This window comes from Penaeus japonicus, unplaced genomic scaffold (genome assembly GCF_977035675.1).
Source record: "Penaeus japonicus unplaced genomic scaffold, GWHDUDI00000001_assembly GWHDUDI00000013, whole genome shotgun sequence".
In the NCBI taxonomy this organism is placed as follows: domain Eukaryota; kingdom Metazoa; phylum Arthropoda; class Malacostraca; order Decapoda; family Penaeidae; genus Penaeus; species Penaeus japonicus.
Genome location: NW_028234415.1, coordinates 7,336,513 through 7,349,012, shown reverse-complemented (window position 1 = coordinate 7,349,012; position 12,500 = coordinate 7,336,513). Strand labels below are relative to the sequence as shown.

Below are 12,500 nucleotides of genomic sequence, written 5' to 3'. Positions count from 1 at the left end.
TGTAGTTTTTTCAGTACGATATAGTGAACAACAGTAAATCTGGTGATCTAATTAGTAATATTCCACCGTCATATTTGTGTTTTCCCATCAGATTTTTATGTCTACCATTCCTCCCTAATTATATTACATTTCTTCATCAGTCTGTCTTCTCAGTCTTCGCATAGGTTGTTCATGCAATACACTATATTCAATGTTCCTTTCTTATCGTTTTCTTAGTGAATGTTGCAATAACACAAAGACCCTTCTATGGAGCTATTTCTAGAGCCTCCGCCCCCTTTGCCTGGTCGTTACCCGCCCCTCTCTACTGCATCCAGCCTCTGCAAGAATTTATGCATCCTCTGAGTGGGTGTAGATATCTCTGCTACGAGAATAGTACACTCATTATTGGTCCCCTTATTTTCTTTCGGTTCTTTCACTCTCGTCTGATGCTCGCCCTGCCCATTCTCGTCGTCGCCAAAATTCTCCTGCAGCAATTCCATCCCTGCAACAAGCATTGTTAGTTGCACCTTTGACTCATTCGCCGAGGGCTCGACGTTCCCTTCCCTAGAAACCACGCCAATTAATTGCAGAAGCAATCTCCATACGTAGCCTCGCCTTTCATGCAATTTATGCTGGCCTCCTCATTTGCAGCAATAAGGTTTCAACTTCTCTCCTTTATAAATCCTGGCTCTATAAGTCCTGGCATTGTGCTTTCCAGACGGAGAACCTGGATCGTACATCCTGCTTAAAATACGGCCTGTGTCCCCATTAACATCACTTCAGACATATGATTGGCGGTCCACATTAACTCACTTCAGACATATGACTGGCCAGATAGTCGGGAAAAAGTGTTCTCGGATTTCGGAAGATGAGAACTTTTGTTAACTTTTATTTCTCTTTCGGAACAATTATCGCAGTCCGAGTACTCAAGTATTGCACAGTATTGCACACTCTCTCCAGCCTATACCATAAGACTCCACTTGACTGAACCCTCCCTATCATAAGACTCTATTTGACTGAACCCTCCCTACCATAAGTCTCTATTTGACTGAACCCTCCCTACCATAAGACTCCACTTGACTGAACCCTCCCTACCATAAGACTCCATTTGACTGAACCCTCCCTACCATAAGACTCCACTTGACTGAACCCTCCCTACCATAAGACTCCACTTGACTGAACCCTCCCTACCATAAGACTCCATTTGACTGAACCCTCCCTACCATAAGACTCCATTTGACTGAACCCTCCCTACCATAAGACTCTATTTGACTGAACCCTCCCTACCATAAGACTCCACTTGACTGAACCCTCCCTACCATAAGACTTCATTTGACTGAACCCTCCCTACCATAGACTCCATTTGACTGAACCTCCCTACCATAAGACTCCATTGACTGAACCCTCCCTACCATAAGACTCCATTTGACTGAACCCTCCTACCATAAGACTCTATTTGACTGAACCCTCCCTACCATGAGACTCCATTTGATTGAACCCTCCCTACCATAAGACTCCATTTGACTGAACCCTCCCTACCATAAGACTCCATTTGACTGAACCCTCCCTACCATGAGACTCCATTTGACTGAACCCTCCCTACATAAGACTCCATTTGACTGACCCTCCCTACCATAAGACTCATTTGACTGAACCCTCCCTACCATAAGACTCATTTGACTGACTGAACCCTCCCTACCATAAGACTCATTTGACTGAACCCTCCCTACCATAAGACTCCATTGACTGAACCCTCCTACCATAAGACTCATTTGACTGAACCCTCCCTACCATAGACTCTTGACTGAACCCTCCTACATAAGACTCCATTTGACTGAACCTCCTACCATAAGACCTACCATAAGACTTCATTTGACTGAACCCTCCCTACCATAAGACTCCATTTGACTGAACCCTCCCTACCATAAGACTCCATTTGACTGAACCCTCCCTACCATAAGACTCCATTTGACTGAACCCTCCCTACCATAAGACTCCATTTGACTGAACCCTCCCTACCATAAGACTCCATTTGACTGAACCCTCCCTACCATAAGACTCCATTTGACTGAACCCTCCCTACCATAAGACTATTTGACTGAACCCTCCCTACCATAAGACTCCATTTGACTGAACCCTCCCTACCATAAGACTCCATTTGACTGAACCCTCCCTACCATAAGACTCCATTTGACTGAACCCTCCCTACCATAAGACTCCATTTGACTGAACCCTCCCTACCATAAGACTCCATTTGACTGAACCCTCCCTACCATAAGACTGCATTTGACTGAACCCTCCCTACCATAAGACTCCATTTGACTGAACCCTCCCTACCATAAGACTCCATTTGACTGAACCCTCCCTACCATAAGACTGCATTTGACTGAACCCTCCCTACCATAAGACTCCATTTGACTGAACCCTCCCTACATTAAGACTCCATTTGACTGAACCCTCCCTACCATAAGGCTCCATTTGACTGAACCCTCCCTACCATAAGACTCCATTTGACTGAACCTTCCCTACCATAAGACTATTGACTGAACCCTCCCTACCATAAGACTCATTTGACTGAACCCTCCCTACCATAAGACTCCATTTGACTGGACCCTCCCTACATTAAGACTCCATTTGACTGAACCCTCCCTACCATAAGACTGCATTTGACTGAACCCTCCCTACCATAAGACTGCATTTGACTGAACCCTCCCTACCATAAGACTCCACTTGACTGAACCCTCCCTACCATGTGACTGCATTTGACTGAACCCTCCCTACCATGTGACTTCATTTGACTGAACCCTCCCTACCATAAGACTGCATTTGACTGAACCCTCCCTACCATAAGACTCCATTTGACTGAACCCTCCCTACCATAAGACTCCATTTGACTGAACCCTCCCTACCATAAGACTCCATTTGACTGAACCCTCCCTACCATAAGACTCTATTTGACTGAACCCTCCCTACCATAAGACTCCACTTGACTGAACCCTCCCTACCATAAGACTCCATTTGACTGAACCCTCCCTACCATAAGACTCCATTTGACTGAACCCTCCCTACCATAAGACTCCATTTGACTGAACCCTCCCTACCATAAGACTCCATTTGACTGAACCCTCCCTACCATAAGACTGCATTTGACTGAACCCTCCCTACCATAAGACTTCATTTGACTGAACCCTCCCTACCATAAGACTCCATTTGACTGAACCCTCCCTACCATAAGACTCCATTTGACTGAACCCTCCCTACCATAAGACTCCATTTGACTTATGTACCATAAGACTCCATTTGACTGAACCCTCCCTACCATAAGACTCCATTTGACTGAACCCTCCCTACCATAAGACTCCATTTGACTGAACCCTCCCTACCATAAGACTCCATTTGACTGAACTCTCCCTACCATAAGACTCTATTTGACTGAACCCTCCCTACCATAAGACTCCATTTGACTGAACCCTCCCTACCATAAGACTATTTGACTGAACCCTCCCTACCATAAGACTCCATTTGACTGAACCCTCCCTACCATAAGACTCCATTTGACTGAACCCTCCCTACCATAAGACTTCATTTGACTGAACCCTCCCTACCATAAGACTCCATTTGACTGAACCCTCCCTACCATAAGACTCCATTTGACTGAACCCTCCCTACCATAAGACTCTATTTGACTGAACCCTCCCTACCATAAGACTCCATTTGACTGAACCCTCCCTACCATAAGACTCCATTTGACTGAACCCTCCCTACCATAAGACTCCATTTGACTGAACCCTCCCTACCATAAGACTATTTGACTGAACCCTCCCTACCATAAGACTATTTGACTGAACCCTCCCTACCATAAGACTCCATTTGACTGAACCCTCCCTACCATAAGACTCCATTTGACTGAACCCTCCCTACCATAAGACTATTTGACTGAACCCTCCCTACCATAAGACTCCATTTGACTGAACCTTCCCTACCATGAGACTCCATTTGACTGAACCCTCCCTACCATAAGACTATTTGACTGAACCCTCCCTACCATAAGACTCCATTTGACTGAACCCTCCCTACCATAAGACTCCATTTGACTGAACCCTCCCTACCATAAGACTCCATTTGACTGAACCCTCCCTACCATAAGACTCCATTTGACTGAACCCTCCCTACCATAAGACTCCATTTGACTGGACCCTCCCTACCATAAGACTCTATTTGACTGAACCCTCCCTACCATAAGACTCCATTTGACTGGACCCTCCCTACCATAAGACTCCCTTTGACTGAACCCTCCCTACCATAAGACTCCATTTGACTGGACCCTCCCTACCATAAGACTCCCTTTGACTGGACCCTCCCTACCATAAGACTATTTGACTGAACCCTCCCTACATTAAGACTTCATTTGACTGAACCCTCCCTACCATAAGATTGCCTTTGCCTGAACCCTCCCTACATTAAGACTTCACTTGACTGAACCCTCGCTACCATAAGATTCCATTTGACTGAACCCTCCCTACCATAAGACTCTATTTGACTGAACCCTCCCTACCATGAGACTCCATTTGACTGAATCCTCCCTACCATAAGACTCCATTTGACTGGACCCTCCCTACCATAAGACTCCATTTGACTGAACCCTCCCTACCATAAACTCCACTTGACTGAACAAGATAATAAGAGTGCAAGGAAGACACGCGTTTCGACATTTTGACATTTAGACAGACGGAGTGACAGACAGACAGACAGACAAACTCACAAGGTTGGGAAGACACTGACTGAAAGAGATAGGGACAGGTATGTGGTATTGGTCTTTACGCACCGGAAGCTATCAGTATCATGTACACTTAGATGGGTTTTATTCTCTTAAAATAGAAAGAAAGACACTAAGAGACTTATCGGATAGGTACTAAAGAATTATTAGTATATTTACACACACACACACACACACACACACACACACACACACACACATATATAAATGGAATAAAATCAAATACATATTGCATATGTTAATTTTATTACTTGGCAATGGTAACAGTGTAGTGTTCAGAGTTTAAAGCTTCAATAAACATAAATAAGAACAAGAATTGTATCGTTACAAAATAAGTTTACCAAAAAAAATAAGATAGAAAATTAGTATATATGGGACTGTAATTCTAAAAGCTATAGAGTGTACTCAAAATACAAATTTGTAATATTTGTAATATCAGAGTCCAGAGAAATCCAAACATCCATTTTTCTTTTGTATAACGTTATGGATCTTGGCATTTGCACATAGAGCTTTTCCGTAGGTAGATGTGACGGCCCATACTAACGGACCAACTCGATGCTAATGTCCGTTCGTAGGTTAGAGTTTTTAACGGCGTAAATATTTTTACATGGATTAATATAGTGTGTGTTTACATAGAATACAGAGTAACACAGATTAATGAAAAATGTCTCTGATGATTCCATTCACTAGTTGTTAAATTTCATGATGATTAAATGACAAAATTATCCTTCTTTGATACAATTAAAGATCTATAAAACACAATCAAGATAAAAAGAAAGATAGAAAAAAAAAATGAAGGACAATACACTCTCCTGCATTTTACCTTGAATATAAAAGAGCACAATATCAATGCATATTTAATATTGATAAAAGTCTCTACACTGATACAATTATTACAGAAGATTCTTTAGTTTAATCCCTATCCTTTCTTTTGTCACACCTTTTTATTTTATAATCTTTGACAATTGATTTTAATCACTGACTTTATCAGCACCAAATTCTATGATAAATGCAAATATTTGGATTACCTGGGCATTGAATTTACTGCATCTCTATTGTAAACAAGAATGTGATATCATCCTGAAATGTTTTTAAAAGACAATAAAAAAAAGAGATAGATAATATAAAATCCTCTAAGATAAAACAAAACATAAATGATAAATGTACACCAATATACATTACAGTAATACAAAGACCTATCAACATACAGTGTATGGAAATATCTAAATTAAAACAATACCAAAAGAGACAATGATATCAGAGTAAAAAAACAAAAACAAATGTATTTCACTATTTAAAAAAAAAAAAAAAAAAAAAAACTTTAAACAAACATTTTAATCTCTGTCCTTAGGAAAGCAGCTTCTGCAATAAACCACCATTCAAATACTTCCCAGAAATATTTCCAGCAACATATACAGACATATATGGAAAGTCAAAACGAGATTTGGAAATTAAATTTGTGCTCTGGTAACATGTCCACAACACTGTGACTTACAGAGAGCCATGTGTCACACTGGTACACATAGTAAATGTAAACAAGTTTTCACCAAGTTACTAGTTTTCTTGTGAAATAAATAATACAATTTTGGCAAACTCCAAGAATAAGTTATTCAAAATTTCCTAGTGGCCTAATGGTTAAGAATAAGTAAGAGTTGAATTAGGAAGCTGAATGTTTAACATTTTATGCTTAGCAAGGGTGAGAGGGGGGGGAAGGGAAGACGGGAAGAGGGGAAGAGGGGAAGAGGGGAAGAGGGGAGAGACAGGAGGTGAGGAGAGGAAAGGAGAGAGGGAGAATACAAAGAGAAACAACAAGAGGGAAAGAGAGAGTGACTTAAGTAACTAAGGCCTTATTCTGAACTGATGCCATTCCTCCTTACACCCACTGTATCTTCTAGAAATTGTAGGAAGATCAGGACTGCGGGTGTGTACATTAGAAAACAAAATAAATATGTGATATACATATACAGGTATTCAAAAGGAATAAATACAAATGAAAAGTAGCAAAAGGTAATTGTAAGTTTTCCCAATTAACCGCTTACAGAATGTGGAAGGAAAACCATGTTCTCGGAAAGATATACATAACTATTATGGGGAATGAATGGGACATTCGGCTTTATGGAACGGATCTGTAAGCAGCACAGGTAAAAATAAGCTGTCGTGAATACCATAAAAAACACACATTTGAACAGGGGTTATGGGTCAAGCCCCAACCCAATATCCAAATCTGATTTTAAAGATTCCCATTCACATGCACATCTTAACACCCAATGTGCAAATATATACAACATGAATTTCATACAAATAAAATACTTTTCTTACCTATTCATTACCGGAAAGACATAAACAAAGTGTTCAAATTCCTAGACTCAATTCAAAATCCACATTCTACGAGTGGCTGAAATGGAAAACACCACCACAGTAACAAAAATGCTAAAAACTGCACTTGAACTCTTGTAATAGAAGACCTGAAAGGTATGTCAACGTTTATACTGACTGGAGTGAAGAAACGGTTTCTCTTGAATATTGGACATATAACAATCTCAGAAACTGCAATCAGATTCCGTGCAAGCTATAAGACTGAAGAAATAAAGTGTAAGATTCTGAAGGGAGACTGGCTGTTAGTTAACCATATTTCTGCACCAGGTGTAATCAGTACAAAATCATGTGAATGAGATACAAAATGTTTTTACAAAACAATAAATAGCCAATCAATGGCAACTACAGAAATATTACCTATTATCTGTAAATGCAGATGATTCACATAACATTCACATTATATGTTCAAACACTGCATATCATTAATATACAAAATATCTGTGAATGAAATCTAAAATTAGATGCTATGAAGGAATGTACACATCATCATCACATTTCCATATGATAAACATCAGATCACAAAAAAGCACAAGTACCCTTAACTTACACATATATGAAAAGGCCTTCCTGGTCTGCGGGTACAACTAACTCTAGCATTATTAATTACAATCAATGTATCTGTAAATTCCAATTGTCACTAACTAATGGTGATCTTACATAATGAATGATGGTGCTGAAACTTGGTGATAATCTAGGTCAGCTTCTAAATTTACCTCTTTTTTGAGTCTGTGTGTGAATTCTTTGTAAGGCAGAGCCTGGAGGTTTCCAGTTCATTAAAGATGCGCCTACTTGATGCTACTTAATGGTAGAAAATGTGCAAATTTAAGGCAAGTTATTTCTGTATTCAGTTTAATCTAATTCCATTGTCAACATAACTAAACTGATGTTTTCCTTTATTCATCATAGAGGCAACCCAATATAACGAATCAACAAAACCAAAGAGAACCAAACAGAACCAAAAAAAACTGTTCCTTGCACACTATTGGAATGACTGAAAACATTCATGCCACAGTTGGGTACACAATACATTTAGCTGTAGCACAGAATTACTCAATCTATCAATTTACTAGTGTCTGAACATGGCAGTTATTTTGGACAGTGTCATTATCTTGGGCACATTATAAGAGCTGGGTGGTGTGTCCCTTTCCCCTCCTGAAGACCCTATTTAACCAAAGACATGCAAATGCATCATTGTATCAATGACCATTGTTACGATTTTGAATTACATAAATTTCTCACAATACACTGTTAAAAGTTTACAAAGGAGACACACCTAATATTTCTGTCCCATGACAAAATGACACACTAGCAATATGTCAGATGTAGTTCTAGAGTACTATTTAGAATAAACACCAAGATGTTAGGTTGCCTCTTTGCCTCATATGAAATGCAAGGACCATAACAGCTGGATACCATTTCCCTTACACATGTCCACTACCTGCAATTGCAATATGCCATATGATACATCAGTTATGAGAACCCTGTTCTATTTAGCTGTTACTACAGATGTTTCATGTAGTCTAGGCACTGAGCTTTTATCTTGGATTCCATTACTTGAAGCAGAACTATCTTTGGTAGCTATTCCTTGAGAGCCATTCAAAGGCAGGGTAAATGTTCACTAGGTACTTAAAATCTTTCAATATACAACTGCAAAAGCATGCTAAAGAATCATATAAATATTAGTGTACTAAGTAAAGCTTGAAGTCAGTACAAACTGCACTTTGCCATCATATAATACTGATTCTCCTGACAAGCTAGCTGTCTCCAGGATAGGTGTTCTTGGATGCAGACTGAGGCTTTCATCATTCTCTCCAAGGTCAGACCTCTAACGTAAAAAGTTAAGCTTTACAGATACTGTTCAGTAACTATTTTATAAAAAACAAAGAGATTTTTGAATAATCATAACTCGAAACCTTAACATATCAATAAAACAAAAATGAAAGATTAAATACATCAAGATGTACTTTAACCTCACAACCTGGATTTTTCCTATTCCTTCTGATAAAAAACACTATCTTTAACTCCTACTTTTCATTACATATAATGATCCTAAATCTTTTGCACTGGGTTACTACAAAGAAATTTCTCGTACATAATAAATTAGTAAATATCATAAAAATCATAAAACACACCAAATTCGGAATAAAAAAATAAATATAATCAACAAGGAGAGAATCTATCCAAATTACGTATAATGACCTAATTCACTGCAAATCAAGTACACCTACTTTACAAGAAAAAAATAAGTAGGGGAATGTAGACTCCTGCCTCTTGAGGAAGGCATTTTAGCTGTCTTTACAAGTGATTAGGAATGCTTTGTAAATTTGGCATAGACGTTTCCTGATGGTAGCTGCGTGCCTCTCTCTCTCGCCTTGTGGTAAAATCACCAAAGAGTACATCACACACACCAAGTCCACAGAAGAGGATGGTATCTAGTTGCCACCAAGATCCCTCTCGTACATACACATACAAAACAGCCGGGCAAACTTTACTGCACCAGGACCCTGGGACAAGCAGGTTCCTGCACAGGTTCCTCCTGGCTTCTTCTATGAGGCTATGGGTCTCGTGGGACAGGGATTGAGCCTCTCTGTTGGCTGGCAGTGGCGGGAGATAATTCTTTGGGGTGGGGGGGCCGGGGGGGGCGTGCTGGGTGGGGCAGAAGGATTACCACAGTGCATGGTGGTGGAACTTCAGGTGTCCATGGACCGACTCATCCTCCCGCAGTACCCCAGCCATGGTGGAACCCTTAGGGGACAGCACCCTGTCACCCACAGATCCTGGGGATCGGGTCACACTCTCACTCCACTGGTTTGTTTTGCCTAGCGGGGGAGGAAACAGGTCTGTGTTGATTAAAAAAGCAAAATGATCAGGGAAATGTGAGGGGATAGAGAGAGAGGGAGAGAGGAAGAAAGAGAGAAAGAGAGAAAGAGAGAGAGAGAGAGAGAGAGAGAGAGAGAGAGAGAGAGAGAGAGAGAGAGAGAGAGAGAGAGAGAAAGGGGGAGGGGGGCATGAAAATGAGATACTCAAAGTAATACATCACAAGTACTCATAAGAAATTCTCATCAAATTAACATATTGATCATCTGACAAAAAAAATCTATAAATAACTTGAAAACCTATGGAAGCAACAGTGTTTCTTTATCTAAGAAGAACAAATAAAATAAAATAAATATTACATTAGTTAATCACCCATAATTATTAATATCTTTGCACTATATGCTGCTTTTTAAATCTATCTGTTAGATGTTCTACAAAAAGCTCTCTATGTAACACAAAAGCACATATGCAGGTTTTATGCTACTGTAAAAGTATGTGGAAACCTTTACATTTACAAAATTAATATAAACAATAAATGAAGACTTATGTCCCTTCACCGATGACTGTGCCTGGAATGACTAAATATAACCATGAATATGTTTTATCCTTTCATTCATTCAAAAATGTCCTATAAATCTATATCAATCTGAATACTGAGAAAAATAAATACACGATAAGGCATTCTAAAAGCACACAGAAGTTTAAACACTTCATGAACATCAGACAAAGAATGAAAAAGAGCAGACATAATATCATAACATCATAATATGATATCAAGTTCATCAAAAAATACCTTGACTCTTATTATATCTTTTCTCAGCACCAATAATAATGCAAGTGGTCTGATTACAATATCACTTCTACTGCATTCACGATGCTCTAGGAACCTTTACTTATTGCATGCCAGGCTGACACAAAATAACACAACACTGGAAGCTGCAAACAAGAATATACTGTTGGAAAAAAAATCAAATAAATAAATTAATTATGAAGAAATAAACAATAAATACAACTGGTGAAGTTGTTCACACAACTTGCAGTCATGGCTGTTAGTTGAGCTGTAGGGATAGCAAACACAAAATACAGTACTGGTTAATTTTTCCCTAAGGATGTTTTTAGTATTAGCATCCTTTTTGTAAAATTATGCCACATGCTACAATTACAGATAATTTAATTATCTCTTTTGCTCCTAAAAACACACACACACACACACAGGCACACATATGTGCACACACACGCACGCACGCACGCACGCACACACACACACACATGCAAGCACACACATACTTGTATACATACATACATACATACATACATACACACACACACACACACACATGCGTACGCACACACACATGCTCGCACACACGCTCACGCTCACACACACACACACACACACACACATTTATGTGCACACCTACGTATGCAAAACCAGACAAAAACACACACATACACTCAAATAAGCAAAACCAGATAAAAATGAAAGTATACACACAAAAACAAAAACACAACCTAATGACAATGAAAGGAGCAATTACCATCACAGGTGAAAAAGCAATAGAATTTCTAGGGCACAGATAGTTCAGGGTCATTAATTTTTATCTGGCAAGTTAGGACCATTGTTCCTATTCTTTTATTTTATAATTACTAGGGGAAAAAAAAAAAAAATCTAGGTCTAGAATTTCTAGCTGGGCTATTTGGCACTACCAGCCTACAAGGCCCATTTTCTTTTCACCCGTGAAGATTCCCTGAAGTCACAAGGATTATACTCGGCTCTAAGAGACTCTCCCAAAGATGAATATTTCACAGCCATTCTACACCAATTTCATCTATTCATCTAAGATTCTCAAGATCTCTCCCCCCCCCCTTTTTTTTAATCCACCTTCTTTAATGCCCACTGTGAAGGGTAGCTGATATATGCATGTGCACTCCAAAAGGCTTCTTTGCTGTTATCATATCATACAGAAAAAAACACTAATAAGACAAGCACACCTTCTTAACAGGTTGATAATCTGGAGTGGCTTGTCAGTTAAGCAGCAAGCAAGAGATATAACTACTTGATGCAGCAATTATTTCCAAGTGCTGTTTGAGAAACATCTTCAACTGATTATGATCAACTTTGTTTCTTATTCATTTCATTTTCATTACATACCAAACAACTTAAAATTAAAAATAAAGCCAATTTTGATAACTTTTGTTATTCCTCTGCTTCAAATATTACAACTCTTTAAGCATATGCAGATCTTCTCAACACATGCATTATGCAATCCCTGCCACAATTATTAAGAAAGCAAAGCAAATGTCATATACATATATGTATATATATATATATATTGTTAGTGCAAAGACTGTTGTAATATGAATAGTTGGGACAGCTTGTACAGCAAAGAGCTTGACAATATATTAAAATTTCATATCAAATTAACTACAGATTTTCTTCCTATTCAGTAGTTATAAATTATTATGAACCTTTGCTGCCAAGACTTTTCCCAGTGGGGGATTACAGTCTGAAAGTACTTCCTCTTACTTGTAGTGTGTTTCAATAAAATGC

At 39.1% G+C, this 12,500-nt stretch overlaps 1 protein-coding gene across 8 annotated transcripts in view; it reads right to left on the bottom strand.

Moving 5' to 3' along the window:
- Positions 1-4,985: 4,985 nt before the first annotated feature.
- LOC122251437 (uncharacterized) overlaps positions 4,986-12,500 on the bottom strand; it is a 29,838-nt gene continuing 22,323 nt past the window's right edge. For all 8 annotated transcript variants that reach the window (XM_043013391.2, XM_043013393.2, XM_043013394.2 and 5 more), the window contains one exon: positions 4,986-9,951. In XM_043013391.2, the coding sequence (XP_042869325.2) occupies positions 9,797-9,951 (155 nt within the window). In that variant the 3' untranslated portion in view covers positions 4,986-9,796. The remainder of the gene's footprint in view (positions 9,952-12,500) is intronic.